General features: G+C 51.6%; 1 protein-coding gene across 1 annotated transcript in view; it reads left to right on the top strand.

Moving 5' to 3' along the window:
- DGKK (diacylglycerol kinase kappa) overlaps positions 1 to 15,871 on the top strand; it is a 123,471-nt gene extending 107,600 nt beyond the window's left edge. Inside the window, exons 17-27 of the mRNA XM_069062469.1 lie at positions 1,220 to 1,316; positions 2,188 to 2,295; positions 3,084 to 3,197; positions 3,594 to 3,728; positions 4,385 to 4,548; positions 7,932 to 8,052; positions 8,641 to 8,733; positions 10,523 to 10,645; positions 12,377 to 12,464; positions 14,960 to 15,090; positions 15,794 to 15,871. Of these exons, the coding sequence (XP_068918570.1) occupies positions 1,220 to 1,316; positions 2,188 to 2,295; positions 3,084 to 3,197; positions 3,594 to 3,728; positions 4,385 to 4,548; positions 7,932 to 8,052; positions 8,641 to 8,733; positions 10,523 to 10,645; positions 12,377 to 12,464; positions 14,960 to 15,090; positions 15,794 to 15,871 (1,252 nt within the window). The remainder of the gene's footprint in view (positions 1 to 1,219; positions 1,317 to 2,187; positions 2,296 to 3,083; positions 3,198 to 3,593; positions 3,729 to 4,384; positions 4,549 to 7,931; positions 8,053 to 8,640; positions 8,734 to 10,522; positions 10,646 to 12,376; positions 12,465 to 14,959; positions 15,091 to 15,793) is intronic.
- Positions 15,872 to 21,548: the final 5,677 nt, after the last annotated feature.

Here is a 21,548-nt window from a genome sequence, read left to right as displayed (position 1 = left end):
GGTGGCAGATAAGCTTACCAGCTGTACCTGGCATGGCCTCAATGCTGGGCCATGCCCCCTTGGTAGCCCTTCCCTTGCCTTGTCTTTTTCCAATGGCCTGCCCATTTTTCCCCTTGGGGAAGCTTTCCTGTGCCCCCAGGGATCTGTGCCCAGATGCCCACCTTCTAGTCAAGCTGCTTTACCTGTCCATGGCATGATGGTGAAATGGTAGCCCTGAAGGACTACATGACCAACTGCTTTTCCTCCTCACCAACTCCCTAAGGCCACTGCCATCCAGAAGCCTTCATCTCTCCTCACCCACTCCAAAAGGCTTCATTTGTTAAAGAGAAATTCCCCAAGTAGTTTCTGGCCTCCATGGCAGTCACATGAGTAATGGGCCCATGGAGCACAAGTCCTTAGTCCCAGGATCACAGACTGAGGGCTGAAACCTGACAGCCATCTAATCCAGGCTGTGGCAATGGTGGCCTGTTGGGCCCAGAGAAGTCCCAGGCCCCCCCAGACCACCTGCAGTGAAGCTCTAAAAATGTGCCAGGAAGAGGAACGATGCCAAAAACCCAACCAGAAATGAAGACGGGCGCGAGAGAAGCTTCTGAGTAAACCAAGTCCAGGTGGAGCCTCAGAGAAAAGAAGGGCCACAAGCTGCCAGGCCCGAGAGGAGACAGTGACTCCATGAGGCAGCAAAAGCACCAGAGGGAAAGCCAAGGCTTCAAAGGGAAGCTTGCACACAGACTAAGCGGCCGGGACCCCCCACAGCTGCCTCAGGCCCACCCCCTTGCCCCTCTTAGCCCACACTCTTGCCACTGGCTCTCTCAGACCTGATTTCTGTGCTCTCTCTAGTCCCTTCCAGTCTCTGTCCAAGCCACTTCCCCTTGAGCTGATAGGCCCATGGTCTGAGCATGAGCACCAGACAGTTCACAACAGAAAGGAGAGCTGCATGCCAGCCCACCCCACTGGGCCCTGCCCCCTGTACCAAAGCTGCCCCATAGCTTTTTAGAAACACTGTTTCCATATGTAGTTGGCATCCTCATGGAATGCCAAGAACAGAGACAGAAACTCATTCTCGATTGCAGGGCCTTGGGTGGGACTCGTGATGCCTCCTCTCCCAAGACCTTAGGAAGAAGGGCTCACTGCTGCCTGGCGGGTTTCAGTCACTCCTTTACTTCTCTGTCAGTTGTTCTCCTGCCTCACTACCTTTCCTCTCCCCTCCCGCCACCTACAGCAGCCGCACCAAGAACATGATGTGGTATGGGGTGCTGGGAACCAAGGAACTTTTACAGCGTACCTACAAGAACCTGGAACAGCGTGTGCAGCTTGAGGTAAGTGGAAGAAGGGCCCTCTGAACCATCCCAACCCCAGGGCACCAACTGCACCAGACCTTTGCCACTGTTGATAGCAAATGGCTTGGGAGCAAGCCGGGCCAGAAGAGGCTTGGGAGGCTGACAGGGGCAGCTCCCCCTCTCCATCTTTGAGAGGAGAATGAGGCTCAGCCTGGGCTCCATATTCAAAGCTCACTGTGACATAGTCTGCTCTTCTTTTGGACTTCCCCCTTGTGGTGAATATTGGCACTGTCTCAGAATCTCCCACATAGAAGGAACCTTGGAGACCACAGGATCCTAGAACATTAGGGCTGATAGAGCCCTTAGGAGCCACTGAGTCTGACCCCCTCATTTCACAGGTAAAGAAAGAGGCCCAAAGAGGCTCATACAGCTAGTGTCTAAGGCTAGACTCAAACCCGGGTCTTCCTGGACCTCCCAGGCCTGGAAAGTGCTCTACCCACCATGGCACACTGCCTCATCTTGTCTGACTTCTTCATTGGCCCTCAAAAAGCTGGTGGCCATCACCTTTAGGGCCATATGGTCCTAGACCAAGAACTGGAAGGGACTTTGGTGAACACCTAGACCAACCTCGTCATTTTTCACAAAAGGAAATTGAGGCAGCCAAGAGTGGTCAAGTGAATTGCCCAAGATTTCACAGCTAGAGGAGGAAACCTTGAGGGAAAGAGACTTACCTAAGGTCACACAGGCCCTGTGAGCTTAAAGGGACCTTTGAGAATGCCCCGACTTCCCATTTCTGGGCCCCAGTTTTTGCCTCAAACCCCAAAGTCCTTTTTTAGCAGCGATACCTTCTAATCCTCTAACCCCCTTCCCAATAGCCACTTACCCCCAAATCTTTTCTTTGCTCTTCCAGTGTGATGGTGAAATCATGGCCTTGCCCAGTCTGCAGGGGATTGCTGTGCTCAACATCCCCAGCTATGCAGGAGGCATCAACTTCTGGGGTGGCACCAAGGAAGATAATGTAAGTTTACTTGCAGCCATGGGAGGGGGGAAAAAGGCCCCCTCAGATGGGAAAGCTGGCCTGTACAGAAGACTTCCAAAGCTCAGTATGTCAGTTGTATCCTGGCCCAGACTGGGCTCTGTGCACTGGCCCAGACATGCCTGAAGCAGGGCTCAACAAGCTGGATAAGATGACCTCTCATTGGACTGTAGTGACCAGGAAAAAGACCTGGCTAGGCTGAAGTACAGGTGGGGGAAGGCTGAGGACCTGAGGCCTGGGAACTGGGAATTTTCTTCCGGTCCATCAGCATACCAGCTCTCCAAGCCAAGGTCTGGCCCACCACCTCCTTGAAAATGGGAATTAATCACCCTAAACCCCCAACAAGTGAACACACCACACCCAAGCAAAGGTGGCTGGCAGCCTGCTTCAACCAGCCAGGCCCCAGGGAAATGGATAAACACGCATGCCCCACCTCCCTCTCTTTCCGTGACTCCCAATCAACTCCTTGGGCAGATTCTCCTTAGTAAAGCTAGCTTTCAAATGCATGAAACCAGAATCTCAGGGACCTCTGCAGTCCTCTGATGTAACCCATATCTGTCAGGTGGCCCTCCATCTCCTAGGATGTGGCACCCAGGGAACAGGCCTTTGATATCAACAGGATAAAGGCTATTGGGTGAGATAGGGCTGGCAGGGGGGCCAATGGAAGGGGTCAGAGATGGCCTACTCTTCCTCCTGGGCTCAGCTCCTAGTCCCATCTCTTGGGCAGGCTGTCAGGGGATGTGGGTGACCTCACCACTGTCCCTCTACAGAACTTTGGAGCACCTTCGTTTGATGACAAGAAGCTGGAGGTGGTGGCAGTGTTTGGCAGCATCCAGATGGCTGTGTCCCGAGTTATCAACCTTCAACATCACCGCATCGCCCAGGTAGGCAGCATTGGGCTAGGCAGGGCCCTGGGGGCCTGGTGGCCTGGCCTAGCCCTCCATATGGAGCTTACCTAGCCATGGGCTATGAACATGCACATTCGTGATACATGGAGCAGTAAATGGCAGGGCCTGGGAACTCTGGGTTCCCCTGGACTAGGCTGCTGAGGCCATGCAAAGCAAAAAGCATTAGGTAAGCACTTATTATGGGCTGGGTTTTCCTCCCAGCCTAGGAGGCCTTTGACCTATGAGACATCTTTGCTTCTAAAGGTCTGTCAGCTGATTCCTGGGCACCACTGGCCAATAGGAAGTGATCCAGGGGCCACCTTTAGGGCCTGCTTTAGACACTCGAACTCTGAGCTGGGGGTCCCCTCTCACCTGTCCTCATTGCTTTGCCAGTGCCGTGTGGTCAAGATCACTATCTGTGGCGATGAGGGGGTCCCTGTACAAGTGGATGGAGAGGCCTGGGTCCAGCCCCCAGGCATCATCAAGATTCAGCATAAGAACCGAGCCCAGATGCTGACCAGAGACCGGGTGAGAAGTTTCAGTTAGGCTGTCATGGCAGACCTAGAGGCCAAGCCTCAGCCCTACCCAAGGATCCACAAGGCTTCCAATGGCCTCTCACCCATATCCTTCTGAGGATCCATGAAAAACAACCTTTACATTTGATCCCAACTTCAGTGAAACCCTCTAAGCTTGAAGGAAATGTGTACCCAGTTGCTGACCAATTTGTGGAGGAAAGCTCTGGTCTGCATGGGGAAAAATGGAAAGGGCAGTAGCAAGCAAGCTGGTAACACCTCAGTGCCAACACTTCCCAAGTGCCTCCTCTGTCCTGTCAATCATCTAGCATTTAGTGAACATGTACTATGTGCCCAATCCTGTGCTAAGTGCTGCAGAAGCAAAAGAGAGGCATCCCTCCCCAGGAATGTTAGTATGGTAGCCCTTGCACTGCAGAAAAGGCCTTGAGGTGCTGGTTTTATTGCTCACGGAGGATGTGATGAGGCATTTTCTGACATGTTGGCACAGGGCTTGGGGGAAGCTGAGCTCTGAAGTTTGATCCCTAGAGACTCAAGCTTGACTGGGCAATCACTTCTGCAGGAAGAGGGAGACCCAGACCCTGCTTGAGTCAGGCATCAAGGGAGTGACTGTCAGCTTTATTAATTGCCTTTCTTTGCTGTTCTCATCTCTAGGCCTTTGAGAGTACCCTCAAGTCATGGGAAGATAAGCAGAAGGGGGAAAGCTACCGATCAGCCCGACCCCGGCTCAACTCCCAGCAGTCTATGGAATATCTCACTGAGGAGGAATATAGGCTGTTGCAGCGCTTTGCCCGCTCAGCTGACATCCTTATCACAAGGTGAAGTGGCCTGTCTGTGAGAGAGTCCCTGGGGCAAGAGGGAGAGAGGAGGGAAAGCCAATAGGGGAAGCCTGACCTCCGTATGGAGGCCCTAGCCATCCCTCAGCATGAATGAGGGGGAGGGAACTAGCCTCCACTGGGAGTCCCAAGACCTAGGTTCTAGTCCTGGCTGGGCCACTAATTGACCCAGCAACTTTGGACAAAGTCCTTTCCCCCACTTTGGGCCTGAGTGTTCTCCCATGTGAGGAGACCAGAGCTCCCTGCCAGGTCCACATCTGGGATCCCATGATCCTAGAGGACCTCAAAAATTGCTTTCAGTCCTGAATACCCTGTGATTCTTTGCCTTCTAGTGTGGAAAAATAGCCCCCCCTCTTCCTTTCCTCCCTTCCTTCTCTGGGCCTCAGCTTCTTCCTCTGTAAGATAAGGAGGCTGGGCCTTTCCAGTCCCCCAAACCTAACTCTCCCTAGGCTTTGTTTGGAGAAACCTTCTTGGCTATCTGAATTTGTGATAGCTTCGCCTCTTCCCATTATATATACATGAAGTTATATTTTGTTAGCTGGGATTTTGGCAACCTCCCCTGTCAACCCATCTTTGTGAATGTAAAGAAGCTGATCTTATTTGGTCTTAGAAGATACATATGTACATGCGTACATACACAGGTCTGTGTATTAGTAGGCCAATCCATTTGCCTCTCAGTGCGTCAGGCTACTCTCTCAAAGCTTCAAGTTGCAACCAAGTTGCTCCCCACCCCTGCATTGGTAGAGGTAGCTTCCACACCAGAAAGTTCCTGGCATCAGTGAAATCCTAGGCACAGGCTCCTTGGTGTAAGCCTTTAGGGGTAGTCTCCCTCGCTAGATGGGGGCTGCATTCACAGATGCCACCCAATAGCCACCATTCCAGCTGCTCTAATGGGGAAATGGCCACTGTGGGCCAAGGAAGGTGGGAGCTCTCTTAGTAGCCCCATTGTCTGTACCTGCTTTTTCTGCCGAGTCACTTCTTAGGAGCTGTCCCTTTGGCTTCCTGAAGGTACGGGTGCTTGGCTTGCTTGTGCCCCAGTCTCTCTCTGTCTTGTTCTCTCCTGTTCTTCACGTTCCTAAGCTGCTGAGAGGGTCGGTCCCCTCTCCAAAAATTCCAAACGTTCTGCAGATCACAACCATCTGGGCAAGAGGGGGCATTATTCCACTGCCCTTCAGCCCCTGGGAAGGTGCAAACATGAGGCCACAGGCTTAGAGTAAATCTAAGGGTCAAAGCATTCCAGTCCCATGTCTGGCCACTCCCATCACTGCCAGTCCTTATCCCTAAATCCATAAGACACAGGGAAATTGACAAGGCATCACCAACACATAGCAGAGATGGAGCATTTTATCTGGATAAGGGGGAAAGTCAGATGTCCCCTTTTGTGCGGCTGCATGTCACGACCTGATGTTGGGACACCGGCGTGTGTGTGGCACAGATGGTTGGTGTGAGACTTGATCTTCAGGCCTGGACAAGGACACAGTCTCCCCTCTAGAAGCACCTAGAAGCACCACAACACCTGTGCCCTTAGTTCTCGATTCTGCATCTGAGACCTGGCCGGCTGTACCTATATCCTTCAAAAAACTTCACTAGGATCCGTAAGTTTTGTGCGGGGGGTTGTCTTTTCATTCCTCTGCTGCAATGGTACACTTACCATATAACCACTCATTCTGAGAACATTTACTACTAAATGATGGGGAATGGACAGGAGTGACTGATCATTTCTGTAGCCTCAGAATAATCGTCCCCTCAAACCCAGAACATCTAACATGGCAAGCAGGGTGGTTTTATGGTAACTTGCCCCTCAGAGTGAAAGACAAACCCGGGTTCGGTAATGGGAATCCCCCCCCCTTGACTTTTGGTTGGCATTTTAATTGCGTGGCTCCCATCTAAAGCTTGCTATTGTCTGTTATGCATAAAAGTGGTGGGGCAGGAGCAAGAGTGGACTTCTGGGAGATGACCCTCGGCAACTGGGAGATGCCAAAGGGGAACATTGTGGGAATCATCTGGAATAAGGCCAGGCCCACCCCCATCTATCAGTTGCCTGAGTAGATCTGATTCTAGAGGACTGCCACCTGTTAGGGGATAGTCACCATCCTTAGAGGGAAAATCCATCAACCCTATAACTTACTTGTAAATCGAGGGACCCTTTGGGCTGGGACTATTGCTTCAGCAAGAACTTCGTGCCTGCCTCGATTATATCCTTTTAGAAATAATAAGTCGGGGGACCCTTTGGGCTAGGACTTACCGCAAGGTCGGGAACCCTGTGCCCACCCCAATAGATCCTGAGGGCCCCAGGGAGAGTAGCATTAAGCCACTGCCAACCAAGAGAACAAGGGAAGGGCCCCTGTTGGGCTGAACCTAGCACAGAGAAGCATTGAGACGTGTGTAGGACTCTTAGTTGAAGCCCCCTTGGCAGCACATGGGACGCTGAGGACAGGTGTGTGCCAAATGTCCCCAGTGCCTAGATGGGATGGTGCTAGCCCTGGGAATAGGCAGCTCAGGGCATGGCTGAAGGTTCCCCCACTGGGCTATGACACTTCAGTCAGGGGCCCTGCCTCTCTTGAGGAACATGTTAGCTTACGCAGAGCCAAGGGATCCCAGGAGGCCACCTTTGCCAGGCTCTTCTCCACAGGGCACAACAATGATATCAAGGCCTTTTTAGACAGGTTGCCACCTCCTGGGAGAACAAGTCCAGGTAGGAGCAAATGCATTCGAGTTCCTGACCAGGCCCAGTAGTTTCACTGTCTGCCCTGGCCAGCTTTTGTGGCAAAGGTCTGAGTTGTGGTGTCAGGTAGATGGTAGCCAAGCTCCTTGAACTAGGTCCATCCAGGAGGCCAATGGAGAGGGCTGGGGCTTGACTCCTCTGCTGCCTTGTCCTCCTTCCCCCTCCCCGAGCAGAATCCCCATGCAGCCCCAACAGCTTTCTTCTGTCTTTTGGCCTTTACAAGCCAGGCCCATGGCCAGGAAGCAGCACCAAAGAGATCCCAGGGGGAATGTGTTAAATTATGGTTTAAGCTCCTTGGGTTACTACCCAAAAACTGAGATCAAGCTGCCTGTCAGCATTCTTGGCCTTGGATCTGCTGCAGCCATGACCAGGGGCCCCAGTGACACCACTCTGAATGTGATGATGGTTGAGGATGTGGCTTCCCCAGAGCCCATGCCCTTTCACGTGGCTCACTGATGCCTGGCACCACCCCAGCCAGCGTGGCTAGCCCAGCGTGGCGTTGCTGAGAGTTGCCCATGGCTTCTCTCAGGAGTGTAGCATGGCCCGCTTTCTTTCTCATGTCATGATGTACCTCAAGGACATGGACATCTCTAGCCTCCAAACTGAGGCCTTGTCTCACCTTCCCATGACATGGTTGCAGGATCGGCGAGGTGGCCAAGATCCACAAGGCCATAGAGCAGGAGCTGGCCCACTCAATGAATGCCTGTGCGTCGGCCCTGACTGAAGTGCTTCCCAGCAAGCGTAGTGGCAGCAGCCCTGAGGTAAGGCAGGGACAGCAGTGATTGGGGGATGGGGACTAGCTGGGGCTTGGTTGGGGGCAGGGAAGGTGCACATGCGCATGAGCAGATACACAGATGGGGTCAGTGGGCAAGCAGCTCAAGGAGTGAAAATCTGAGGTCAGCATCAGCCTCAGAAGCAGCCAAGTCTGCACGGGCATGCAGACACATTTGTAGGTCTTGAATGATGCCCTCAGTGCTCAAAAAATAACTTCTGGGCTTGACCAGATGGTGCCAAAGAGCACATTGGGGACCAATGACTCCCATTTTCTAGCCCTGGTGGAGCCCAGAGAATCCAGCTGAAAAAAATGGCCTAGTTTTTGTGGGGCAGGGAGGGAAGGGAATGCCTAAAGTGGCCCTTACGTGGTCAGTTGAGCCAGTAACCTAGGCCCCAAACTTGCTCCCCTTTCCAGGTGGCGCTTGATGCCAAGGGGGTAAAGAGGAGGGCCCAATTCCCTGGTGGCCCTGCTAGCTCCTTCCATCCCTTGGAATCTAGAAGTCGGGCTCATCATATTAACTGACTTTTCTCTCTCCTTTTTCCTTCTCTTCTCTCTTCACCTCCACACCTTGCAGAGCCTGAGCAGAAACTCAGCTGTAGAAGTTTCAATTAGCGTGAAAGCCTTATACAACGAAGCCAGAGCTTATGTGGAAGGGAAGTTGGTGAGTGTGGGGGATGGGCAGAAGGGGGTGGGCAGGATTTGCCCCCAAGCATTGGATAACCTAACAGCAATTAGGAGAGACAAAGGCCAGCGTTAAAGGGCATTTGCTACAATTATAGTTTCCTAGTTCTAGAGCTGGGCTTTGAACACAGATCCTCTGACTCCAAACCCAGGACTTAGCCATGTGACTGGTAGGGTTTCCCATAATGCAATATCACAGAGCCTTCTTGCAGTCCCACATGGGGGGAAAATGAAAGTATTTCAAAGAAGGGCCTGCTATGTGTAAAGCACCAGGTGAGAGACACAAGGCAGCACAGTCACATCTCTGAATATCCAATATCTACAGTAAACATGGGATCACCAAAGGTAGGGAGCTATGGCAGATCACGGGCAGGCAAGAACATAAACAAACTGAAGCCCAAAGAGATTGTGTGACCTAGAACAGCAGAGCTGAGATCTGACCTTGGGCCCTTGGACTTTCTATTGTACTATTGAACCTTCTCCAACAAACTTGGCTTCCCCTGCCCCCCCCTAGTTTTGCTGAGGACTGACATAGCATCCAAGAGGAGGTGAAGGAAAGGTGGGAAGGAGCTCAGAGGCAGCCAGGCAAACACTGGCCCCCACAGTGGCATCCAGCCCATGTTCAGGCAGTGGGGGCACTTCTTATCATTACCAAGTTCTTCCTGACATCTGGCCTGAATCTGCCCCTCTACAACTGCTTCCCTAGTTCTGACTACAAAGGCTCCTAGTTCTGCCTTGTGGGGCCTAGCAGATCTAACCTTGTCCCTCCTCTTCAAGACACTCTTCAGATCCTTGAAGACAATGAGAACAGTGCCCCCCCAGTCTTCTCTTCTTCCTATGGTGTGAACTTGTGCCTCCTGGGAGCTCTCCTCTGGCTGCCCTCTCTTAGGATAGCCTCCTTGTCTATACGGCCACATGCTGGAGACACTGAGAGTGCAGGGGCCACCTGCCAGGGCAGTCATTCACACACAGCTAGAGCAATTTCCTCATCACCAGCTTTGTGTGGGGATCTTTTCCCCAGGGCTGCTATCCCTACAAGCTTGTTTTAGTTGCTATTGGATTTCCTAATCTCCCATCCATCTAGTCTGCCAGTCTCACTCACCTGTTTGTGGCAGGTGGCACCTGCCCACCTGGGGATCCAGTTGAAAGTGGGTCCCATGCCAAGGAGAAGAAAAGAGGCTGGGAGGACAGGCCTCATACCAGTGACATTACTGTTCCATCTACTCAGTCCCAGGAACACAAAACTCCTCATGTGATAGCCATCCAGGAATCAAAGAGACAAGTCATTACAGACCTGGATTTAGAGGCCAGAATATGCCATGACTCCCATTAGTGGGAGAGGACCAGGCAGGCTCTAGAAGGACTGTCCTAGGCCCCTTTGACCTCAGCATCCATGTGAGAAATTGAGGAATACTCAACAACCCTTCATGTCAAAGGACAAGCCTGGCTTTCAGAGAGACGGGACCTGGGCACATGAGCCCTGAGTGTCAGTGTCTGGAAGATGAGAGAGGTGGGTTCAGTGACCCTAATTCTGAGTTCCCTCGAGCCCTAAATCTATAGTCTGATGCAACCAGGTTATTCTGGTCCCCAGAGTAGGGCTGATGACACTTTACAGTGAAACCCAAAGCAGAGCCTTCATGTTGCCTCTCTAGGCCCCCTCACATTGCCTCAGAAGGCCTAGTGCAGGACGCAGAACCTTGAAGTTGGCATCTGTGTGCCAGGAAACAGAGAGGCCTGGCAGGGGAGCTCATTCTGTCTGCCTTCCATCCCTAAAGCAGCTGGACAGCCCCCGGCAGGAGGAGGGGCTGCAGGTTGCCCTAGCCAACGTCAGCCAGGAGCTAGAGAAGGTATCTGAAATCGACTGGATGGCACCCATCCTCAATGCTGTCACTGAAGAGGTAAGTGCCTTCTGAAGGGGCCAAGGAGGAACAGGGTGACTGAAAGCTGTGGGGCTGCACTTTATCATCAGATGCTAGGGTGGAGGGAGAGCATGGGCTGTAGCTCTCATCAATCAACCAACATTTATTAAGCACCTACTATGTGCCAGACATTGTGTTAAGTAAGCACTTTCATGATCTGGGGGTTACCTTGTCAGGATGAAAGGAGGTGGGCATAGGGAAGTCCAGCTCTTCTAGCCAAAGGTGACTTGGGAGGACGGGTATTGGGGGCTGAGTGCTTGTTTTGGCCCCACTCTGTCCAAGCCACTTCTAAGCTCCCCCCTTCACCCCAACCCTGACCTTTTGACCTCACCCAGGAGACAGGAACAGTGCAAGCTCTGGGGTACTGAGCAGAGATGTGCAGATGGCTATGCACATCATTGGCACATGATGGTTTTTGAGACTTGTGTCACAAAAGTAGAAAATGGTCACATTTTGTTAATTTGGTGGCTCCCTATGAGGCTGTCAAGTTGTACCCACCCCTACACAAAAATCCTCTCTGAAATCTCCCCCGCTAAGGGTCATCCAGCCACTCAGGCAAGCTCTTCTGCCTCCTTGTAAGGACCTGTCATTCCCACCCCACCCCCAATGTTGCTCAGGGGCCAAGCAGAGCAGGTCTAAGATGCCCCAAATCTATCAGAAGGCAGGCCCTCCCGCCCCACCCCCAGCCTCCTCTGGGCTTCAAGTATGTGCTGCACTTGTCCCATGGCTACATTCAGAGCCAGAGGCCTGCAGGCCAAGTCCCAGCTTCTCCACTTACCAACCATCACTGGCCTCTGACCCATCTCCAGGGGCCACTTCCAGCTCCTCTCTGCTTGGCCTCCTCTGGATACACTCCAGCTTGTCAATGTCCTTACTGCAATATGGCCACTGACACTTGGGCCAAGCCCCTGAGGAAGCACCTGCTTCTTTTTCTTTGTCTTAAATCAGCAGGCCCCAGGAGGAGCAAGCTGAGCTCCTTTCCTCAACAGTGCCCAGTCTTGTGGCCCTGCACCACCTCCTGACCCCCGTGCTACTGTTCTTGTGTTTATTCTGCCAATAGACATGGACTCGGGGGGGGGGGCAAAGCTGCCCAAACCCAGCATCCACAGAATGACGGGTTCTTAGAGGAAGGAAGGGACCTCCGAGGCCACCAAGGCCAGCCCTCATCTAAAGCAGGATCCACTGCACAACCAACCTAGCATGGGGCCCCCACCTGTGCATCAAGCCCTCCGAGGAAGGCATGGCCATAGCCTCAGCAACCCAGGACATTTGGGGGCAGTCCTCAGGGTTAGGAAGTTTGTCCTGACTTCAAACCCAAGTCAGCCTCTCAGCAACTTCCACCCAAAGGACAGCAAGGCAGTAGAAAATGGAGCAGCCCCCAAAAGGGGCCCGGGGGGGACCTCTTGGTGGGAAGACTGGAAGAAATTGCCAAAGGTGAGCTATATATCTGGCAGTATAACCAGAGACTATAACATGGACCAACTGGAACATGGCCCAGTAGCTTGCCTCTGATTCTTACTACGTGCATAGTAATCTCCATAGGCCTACCTCAGTTTCATCTATAGGATGAGGACCTTGGACTGCATGGCCTCTGAGCCATCCACAGGATCCACATACTATAGGAGTGTCTGAAACAGATCTTAGAGCCAAGCCCCTGCCAGCCCCATTAGAAGGTACCAACAGGAAGCCTCTTGTTTTTCTCTGGCCCAGGAGAGCTTGGGACACGCTACCAAGAGCAGCTTCAGGTTGCGCCTAAACATCTCCAGAGGAAAGAAAAGCAAGCCCCACAAGGTCTCAGGTAAATCCCTTCCCCACAGTGGTGGGAATGAAGTTCATCTTTCCATTAGGCTGAGCTCCAGAGACACACAGGACTGGGAGGAAGGGGGGAGGGAGCCAGAGGACACAGTCATTGTTCCCTGCTCTCCAACACGTGGAGACAAGATGAAGCAAGTTCAAAAGGGGCCACCCTAGACAGTCCCAAGGGATCCCAGAGCTGCCATGAGAGCTTGAGGGAACATGGAACCTCTACTTCTGCCCTGTCCTCAGCAGGACAGGAGGCTGAAGGGCAGATTGGAGCTGACTCTTGTCAGTCCACTTGAAGAAATCTATTCAGAAAGTCACCAATCCTTTCTCTGCTCTGCCCAAAATGTGGCTAAAGAGCCATTCTTCGCTACCTCTCCTAATCATGCCTGGCTTCCTCCCTGTTCTGGGAATGATGAGCCCCTAATCCTGCCAGAGATATCTGCTTCTGAAAAAGCCCAAAACGGAGCAGTCAGGGCTCTCTCTGGAACCTTCTAAATTCAATTTTCACAGCAAGGAAATCAAAGCATGTCTGTGCCCTTTGCTTGGGCTTCTTTTTTCCTGTGGAGAAGGACAGGTGCCTAAGGGCCCAGGACTAGTCCTGCCAGAGCTTGTTCCTGCTACTACTTCCTAAGCACAAAGGGCAGAGGCCCGGCCTGAAAGGGAGGGGTGCGGGGTCACCCTCCAGTCCAGCCAATCTCCCTTGGACAAATTTTTATAATTCCATTAGTCGGCAACAGTGAGAGACCTGAACAGTGTTGGCTGCCTAACCTAAAACCTTTTTGAAAAAAAACCTATGACCAGCCTGCTCATAAAGGAGAGATCCGAAGGAACACCCACTGGTGCCCTTTCTCTGCCCTCCTCATCTCCTCTCCACCTCTTCTTCCCCCCTCTTCCTGTCAGTCTCTCTCTCTTTTCTCTTGGGGTGTGTCTGACTGTCTTTCTGTTCCCCTCTCCCCTTCCCAGCCTTCTGCACCCATAGCCTTACTGATAGCCACATAGGATGGACCAAGAACCAAGCAAACAAATGGGGTTGGGTCAGGGTGTCGAGGGCAGGGGGAAGGGGGGGGGGCCGGTGCCTCCCTCACCAAGCCCAGAGCTTATCACCCAAAGATAACTGGGTCAGCTTGCAGGTGTGGAGGCAGGGAATGTAGCAAGTAGTCTCCCTTCAAAATAGTTTAAAGTTAGGCCAGAAGATAGAAAAACCCAAGGGCCACTGGGGACCAGAGGAAGCCTGGCTGCCTGAGGGGCCAGACAGGAATCCAGGAGTTTGTGAGCCCCTCCACTTCTGTTCCACTTGTTCTCTGAGCACCATTCAAGGGTAAGACTCACACAGCTAACTGGTCAGGAGTCCCTAGGGAAGGTTGGTTCGCTGGTCCTTTTAACTGGAGAGAGGGCTGGGGAATCCTTTTCTACCCCTTACAAAAATGAGCCACGAATTCCTCCAGACCTAGGACTACTCTGGGAAGGCTGGGTCTCTGCATCTGTTCCCAAAGGAGGCCCCTCCCACCCCCTCACCCCCTGCCAGCTGTGCAAATGTGACATGGCCCAGAAGCAAAGGCCCAAGTATGTCCTGCCAGCTTTGGGCTTTTTGTACAACTCATCCTTCATGTTCTTACCTTGAGGTTATTGGTTGTGATGGTGGCCAAGCCCCGAGCTGCTGTCACAAGGCAAAGCTCCCAATAAGGCACACACTAGAGACAGACACCCAGAGAATGGCCAGAGCCCCAAACGCCTGGGTTCTGGCAGAGCTTAGACAAGCACTCAGACCACCACTTTCAGGCTACCCAGACAGCGCAAAGACTTCCAGGATGTGGCCGGCTATGGACACAGCTGCCAATTTTCTTGGGCCTTTCCTGACTTGTGTCTGTAAAAGAGAGTAGGGAGTGTGGCGTTTCTTTGAATAAGGCTGTGGAGAAGCCCTGGGTGAACTGGCCCACCTGAATGAGGGCCACTCTCAGCATGATAAAGCCTGTCTCCCTAGGGGATTTAGGGCAGCTGCTGAAAGACGGAGCCCAGGAAGTTCATTTGCCTTGGTCCCCCAACCCTATTCCCCAGGCCCAGGATCATGGAGTCACTGACTGAACTCTGAGCTTGCCTGCCATTCCCCCCACCAAGGTGGTGGCTGCCAACCAGTGTTAGAGCCATGTAAAGGAGACCAGACCCATGCTGAAGGTACAAGAGGGAGACAAAGAGCCAGGTGATGGTGTCAGAGCCAATTCCATCAGCATGTAGTATCAGGGAGTACAAAGCAGAGAAGAGCCAAGGCATGGGGGGGGGGGATTTTGAACACGCCCTCCTCTCTTAGGCACAGCTTGGGCCGTCACTCCATCCTTGGTTTCTGACACCCCAAGAAAGCCACCAGCACCTCTCATCTGATTCCTCCCAGTGCTTTGCTTTCACTGTCTCTCTATGTGTCTCTGAACGTGTTGCTCTCGGCCCCCTCTCTCTGTTTTCAATAAGGTGGTCATCTGTCATTTTCCTTTTTGCTAGTGGACAGATGGGGCCCTGAGGAAGTGGCTTCTTGGCTGGACGCACTTGGTTTAGGGGAGTACAAAGACATTTTTACCCGCCATGAAATCCAGGGCTCAGAGCTGATCCTGCTGGAGAAACGAGATTTGAAGGTATTCAAAAAGCCCCTATTTTCCAGAAATGGTGGCTGCCCCATTGGCAACCATGCTGCCCACAAGTGGCATGGCCCTGGCATGACCCTCTGGCCAGGCTGGCCTTGCATTTGCCCTTCCTTCCTCACTAAGATTTGCTAAGAACCAAGACTCCTTGGCATCAGCCCCTTGACTCTGTCATGGAAAGTGAAAAGTGATGCACAGAGGACTCGGGAACACAGAGACTCATCCCAAGCAAAGACCTTTGTCCTCTGGAGGAGGGAAGGGGCACAGACGGGGCTTATTGTCAACAACTTTACCTCATGCTGAAAGATCCTTAAATCTTGTCCTCTTCCTCTTACCATGCTTTGTAGTGAGCTCTGAATTTCCATCTGCTTTTACCTGCTAAGCATTTACCAGGGTGGTCTCACTCATACCACTCGGCCTCACTCTGCCCATGAAACATTTCTCACCCAAGGATCTTAAACATATTCCCTAGTGGCAAATACAGATGAGGAAACCAAGGCACCAGGTGGAACCCCTGAGTCAGTGAGCAAGGCTAAGCCCTTTTTATGAGTTGCAGGATTCTCAACTCTTGCCTCCCATGAGGAAAAGGCATGAGAATTATAATGGGAGCCTTGGCCTTAGAAACTCAGGTGTGAGGTGGAGCCTGAGAAGACAGAAGTGGGGGTGGAGGGCATTCTTGCTCTGTGCCCACTGGCAGACAAACTGCTGGCTTCACAAGCAGCCTGGCACAGATGGCTCCACAGAAGTGAGGCCCACCACAGGGCCTGGGGACTGAGCTGAGCAAGCCCTCCTTCCAGGTAAAGTACAAAAATTATTTGTACCAGAGAATAGAAGGACAAGGACTGTGGATCCAAAGACTATTGTCTGTTTTCTGCCTCACCTAAGGACTTCTCATAGCTCCCTACCTCACCCCCTGCCCAGAACTGACAACCACCACCTCTCCCTCTACCATAAGCAGCAGATGTCCCACCGACTCTTCTGTCCAGCCCTGGTGCTAGATGGGGTGCGGCACAGAGAACCCTTTTCTAGCGTACATCTGAGATCTCAACCTGAAGAGGTTTTGTCCCAGGCACTTTCATCACCATCCTCCGATGGCTCAGCTGCTACCAACCGGGCTCATCAGTGCCCTTGCTCTCTCATTGTCCTCTTCTCTGGCCAGGTGACTGGGTGGCTGTCAACAAGCTAACTTCTTCTTTTTCCCCCATAAAGGATTTAGGAATCAGAAAGGTTGGTCACGTGAAGAAGATCCTCCAAGGTATTAAAGCCATTAGCCACAACCTATGAAATGCTGAAGGGAGAGAGGCCTCCAGCTTGGAAGTTCCTGGTGGACTGACAACCATGCCAATGACAACAGTGACTGTAAACCCAATGATTCCCTCGGGAGGGCTGTCACACAATGCCTTCCACTACTGTGACGTTCTCAACTTTATCAGGTTTCCTTAGAGGCTTCTGTTTCCACACTGGCCAAAGATGGTTGAATGGAGTTGTTCTTCGGTTCTCCCTCTCTGTGCTTTGAGACTGGCTCTGCTTAAACGAGTTACGCTTCTGTACATGCCTAGGATCTACAAGAAGGGCCTTCTCCGAGTGCTGCTGTTGGGTCAGGGTCACCTGGCTGATTTTGTGACTTGGCCTTCCCTTGAGAGGTGGTGGCTTTGTGCCATAGAGGATGGGAACTAGGTCCTAGGGGCTCCTCCCCGGCCTTAATTACATGGCTGCATCCTTTATTATCCCTGAGTTGAGCTCCCTTGACCTCCCCTCGCCCAAGCCTCATCACGCCTTTCTCGTAGATGTGGCTTGCAGACTTTCTGCAGGTAGTGTGTGTATGTATATATACGTGTATATTATATACACACATATATGCGTGTGCTTGGCAGGGAGTGGGGTGGATGGGAGGGGAAATGGGGGGGGGGTATGTGTGTGTCTGCGTCTGCGTGCATGCTTGTGAATAGCTTTGATCAGGTACCCGATGGACCACCTAGAGTCCAGGCCTGATTGCAGGTGAATGGCCTGCACCACCCACTGCTACTCATCACTAGTAACGTGATGGACTCTCCAGAAACTGTAAGACCCCCCGCTGCCTTGACCCAAGCTTGCATGTTGTCTGCCAGTGCTTCGCTCACATTCTGGCTGGCTTTTTGAGCCAAAAGAGTCATTCACCCTTGTGCTGCTGTATAGATTATGGAAAGCTAGATAGATAAATAGAGACATAGCTAGATGGAGAGATGGATAGGATATATTTTTTTAAGAACTGAAAATACAACTCGGGTTCTAAGGCTCCTGATAAAGTTCTTCTGTAACTTCCTGCTGTGCCCAGGAGCCTCAGACTTCTGGGCATCCCCATCAGCATTCCTGCTTCTGACATAGCTGCGGTAACTGATTCGTCCTTGTAGAGCCTTCAAAGCCGCTGCTGGGGCTGATGTCCAGGCCACTTCTCTTCCACTCTCCCAATTCTAAGCCAGGCCCTGGACAGGGGAGCAGAAAGGTCAAAGCTATCTATTTGTGCTGGACTGTACATCAGTTAGGACCTGCTCCCTCCCCCCTCCCCCTTCCCTTCCTCCTCACACCTCCTCCCCTCTTCCTCCCATCTCTGTCCCCTTCTTCCCCTTCCTTCTCCTCTTCTTCCTCTTTCCTTCTCTTTCTACTCCTTCTTCCCTCCCCACCCCCTCCAACCAACATGCCTTGAAGTCTGGGATCCAGGAGCTCTCCTGGATATCTGTACCTTCAAGACTATGTTAGGCTATTAATAGCCCAGGGACCATCCTGTACAGCTAGTCCTGACTTTCCCAGACACTGTCAGGATGGTCCCCGACTCATTTGTTTCCCCTCTTGCTGGTACTAGGCTGGCAGAGTTGGCCTTCACCTCTGCAGCCCAGGAGTCTAAGGTCACACGCCTCCTCTCTACCTTCTAAGGAAAAACAAAACCAAAACACAAATCCCAGTTGTTCCCAACCCTAAATTTGCTTGGGATTTTGTTTGGAAGGCCTATTACAATGCAGGCAAATCTGGCCAGGCCCTAGCATCTAGAGGGGATGTGTCCCAGGGCCGTAAAACATCCACAGACAAATTTCTCTCCCCTCTGCCCCCAAACTAATCAAGCCCTTTGGCTGGGAGCTAGAAAGATGGCCTCTCCACACCTCAAGACGAAGGCAGAGCTCTTCCCTGGGCCTTTCCTGGGACTGGATCATTGGGGTATATCAGATCAATCCCGGTCCTGGACACTTTTCCAACCTGAAAATGGGGAGCTCAAAACTACAAACAGGGAAAAAAAATCCTTCATGCCTTCTTGTCAAATTGTGATGCCAAAAAATAGCTCTGGCCATAAATCTAAAGAAGAAAGTATTGTAAATAGATGACAGAAAATATTTCAACTTTCATTTAAGCATCTACAACATTAATTTATTTGTCCCCGGGAATGAGCCATCTCGGACACTTTTGCTTTGACTGCACCCCCCCCCAGGCTCCTCTGAGGCTAAAAGCCCTTTCCCTTTATCAACGCCCGTGTGGCCCTTGCATGGACACACATCTGTGCATGCACAGGCACACACGGAGAGGCCAGTAGGCCAGGGCTGCCATTGATCTTGGGAGTCTAGGCAGAGTTGGGATTCTTTTGCTGCTCCCCCCCCCCAGTGGTGGCCACACCCCAAACCCTTGGCCCTCCAGAATCCTCTTCTCTTCCTTCCTGAGTCAGAATGGAACTGGCCTGGCTGCAGGCCCAGCCTAGTGAGTCTTATGCTAGAGTAGGGATCACCATTGATGGGGAAGAAGGGGGGAAGGAGGGTCTAAGCCGGTGCGGCTTGCTAGCTTGGTTTCCATTGCCTTTCCCTCCTGCCCCAATGCCTAGCCAGCCCACCAAGCAGGCTCACGGTGCCAAGGAAAGGAACCTGCTGAGCACCAGCTCTGCCTGGACCAGCCTAGTGCTTGGAACAAAGCAAGATCAGCTCCCTCCTTCACAGGGGCTGCCCTTGGGCCCCAGGAGTGATTTTGCCCCACAGGGGCCTCGCTGAAGCACCGCTGTAATATAGTTGCTCAGGCAATGGGCCCAGGCCCTCACCATCCATCTGTGTCACCTTCAGAGACATCATTTCAGGCACATAAGGGGTGATTGTTCCAATGTGGAAGGACAGATGGGGGAGGGGGGTGCCATCTACAGATGACAAACTTGCAAAGGCCCAACTTTTCTCTAAGCTAATGGGGTTCCAGAAGCCCCAGATGTGTAGGAAAAAAGGGATTGGGCAGGGATTGAAGAGTTGAGAGTTTATGTATTGTTTCCTCTTGGTTTTGTGACAAGTTCTGTAATTAGATATGGGGTCAGTAAGTGGTTAGAACAGAGGCCAAGCGGGCGGCCAGGTGGCTCAGCAAGTAAGAGCACCGGCTCCAGTGTCGGGATGACCTGGAACAAATCCGGGCTCAGACGCTCAGCACCACACCCAGAAATAACTGGCCATGTAACCTTGAGCAAGTTACTTAACCCCGATTGCTTTAAAAAAAAAAAGAACAGAGGCCAAGGAGAAAGGATTGGCTTTTCTAAGCTGAAGGATATGAAAAGCCTCTGCAGAGGGTCCCTGGCTGCATCTCTGAGCACCAGGATCTCCAGGTCAGGGACAACAATGGGAGCCATGGCAGCTGCCAGCTTCCTGTATCAGTAAACTTAGAAGGGACAGGGCTCTATGCTAGCCTTGTCCTTGTTGGCTACCCCATGGTACAGAGGAAGAAGTTGAGTTAGGACAAGCAATGATCAGAAATATGAAACATAATGGAACTGAACTGTAATCAGCTGCTTACCCCAATGTGCATCCTTCCCTAAGAACTGCTGTGAAATTGTGATTGTTCCTTCATATTCGTCTGCTGACCCATATTCTCCTGTTGCTTTCTGTTGCCTTTGGGGGGGGGGGGGTGGCGCGGATTTGTGGACACATTTTTTTTTGCTTTGTTCATTCTCTTTGCCACTTTGGGGGGGGGGGGGGGGGGGGGGGGTTCTTTGTTTGCTTGTTTGTTTTCAAAAGCTCCTGTTCAGCAGCAGAGCCTGGACTGGAGGGAGGAAGCTGGATGGTGAAGTGGCAAAGAGAATATCCAAAGCAAAAAAAAATGTGTCCACAAATCCGCGCCAGCCCCTCCTCCCCAGTGTAACATCAGTCCAGAGTTTAAACAAAATTGCGCTTGTGTCTCAGGCCACTAATAAATGGGTGAATGTACAGTTTGAGGCTCCTTGTGAGTTATTTCAGGGATGATCAGTCATGGATTCCAAACTCCTACAGATGGACCACTACTGCTATACCCAGGGCTGCTCTGAGGGAAAAAATCACTCTAAGTAAGGCACATGGCTTTGTAAAACTTATCTATAATTATGAATTCCTTTTGGCTTCAGATACTGCCATTTCTGGACATACACCACTACCTAATAACGTTTCCTTGTAATAAGGAAAAATTCCTGACACAGTGACCGTGTCTGCCACATTCTGTACCTGTAGCCCCCCACCCCCTCCCATTAGCCCAAAGTAGCCATTGTCCTTACTCAGTTTGGCTTCCTTGTCATATTCTTTTCTTTCACATTATTGCATCTTTAGTTTGGTATTTTTTATGCACACTGAATTGTTGGGTTTTGCTTTCTCATCCATTATGTCACTCTTTTTCATGGGATCACAGAAATCATTAGAATTGCCATCTTTTTACTTCCTACCCTTATCATTACTGAGCCTTTACTCAAATCAGGATATCCTGTCATCCTGCCTCTGAATCTACATGGAGCCCCTGGAACTACCACCCCCTCCTCTTTTTGTGATAGGAAGTCACCTCTCAAGATGTCCATTCCCCACCCAGGAACATGCTTCCTGCCATGGTCCATGCCAGGAGCAATGGTACTCTACTCCATTGCTGTCCCTTCTATAGAACAAGACGAGCTTCCCCAGAGCCCCACCATGTTCTTCAGGAGACCAAAGAAATCACTATCCTTTCTCTCTTCACACCCAAGCCAGGTTGAAATACAAGTCCAGATCCCCTCCAAAGTCAATTGACTTTCTCCTGTGTCATTTCCTCCTCCTTCCCCCATCCAGATTAACTATAATTATAAAGGAAAATTGTAACTTACTTCTTCCTTCCCTCAGTTTTGCCTCTTTAAGCTTCCCTTAAATCATCAACTCATGAATCCCACTTTCTTAAAAAGTATCTTTGCCTGAGACCTAAACAATAACTTTGTCCCCTACAAGCATGAGGGAACCGATTCTGTTCCTCTGCTAAGTCCAGTTAGCAAGAAGAAACCTTCTTGTCCATTTCTAGATTCTTTTGTTGAAAATCCAGTTTTCCCTAATTGGGTTCAGCCTGCAGGATGTTACCAGGGCTACTTACCCATCTCCTTTGCATTACACGGTAGCTATACTCATCAAGTCAAGTCCTGCTAAAAGGTAGTCAGAAGTTAATGGAATCTGAACCTCAGACCATAAAAAGAACTACAGTAC

This window comes from Petaurus breviceps, unplaced genomic scaffold (genome assembly GCF_028583685.1).
Source record: "Petaurus breviceps papuanus isolate PSGF00001 unplaced genomic scaffold, PetGlider_PUasm1.0 90451, whole genome shotgun sequence".
NCBI classification, from domain to species: Eukaryota; Metazoa; Chordata; class Mammalia; order Diprotodontia; family Petauridae; genus Petaurus; species Petaurus breviceps.
This window is presented reverse-complemented; position numbering and strand designations above follow the sequence as displayed.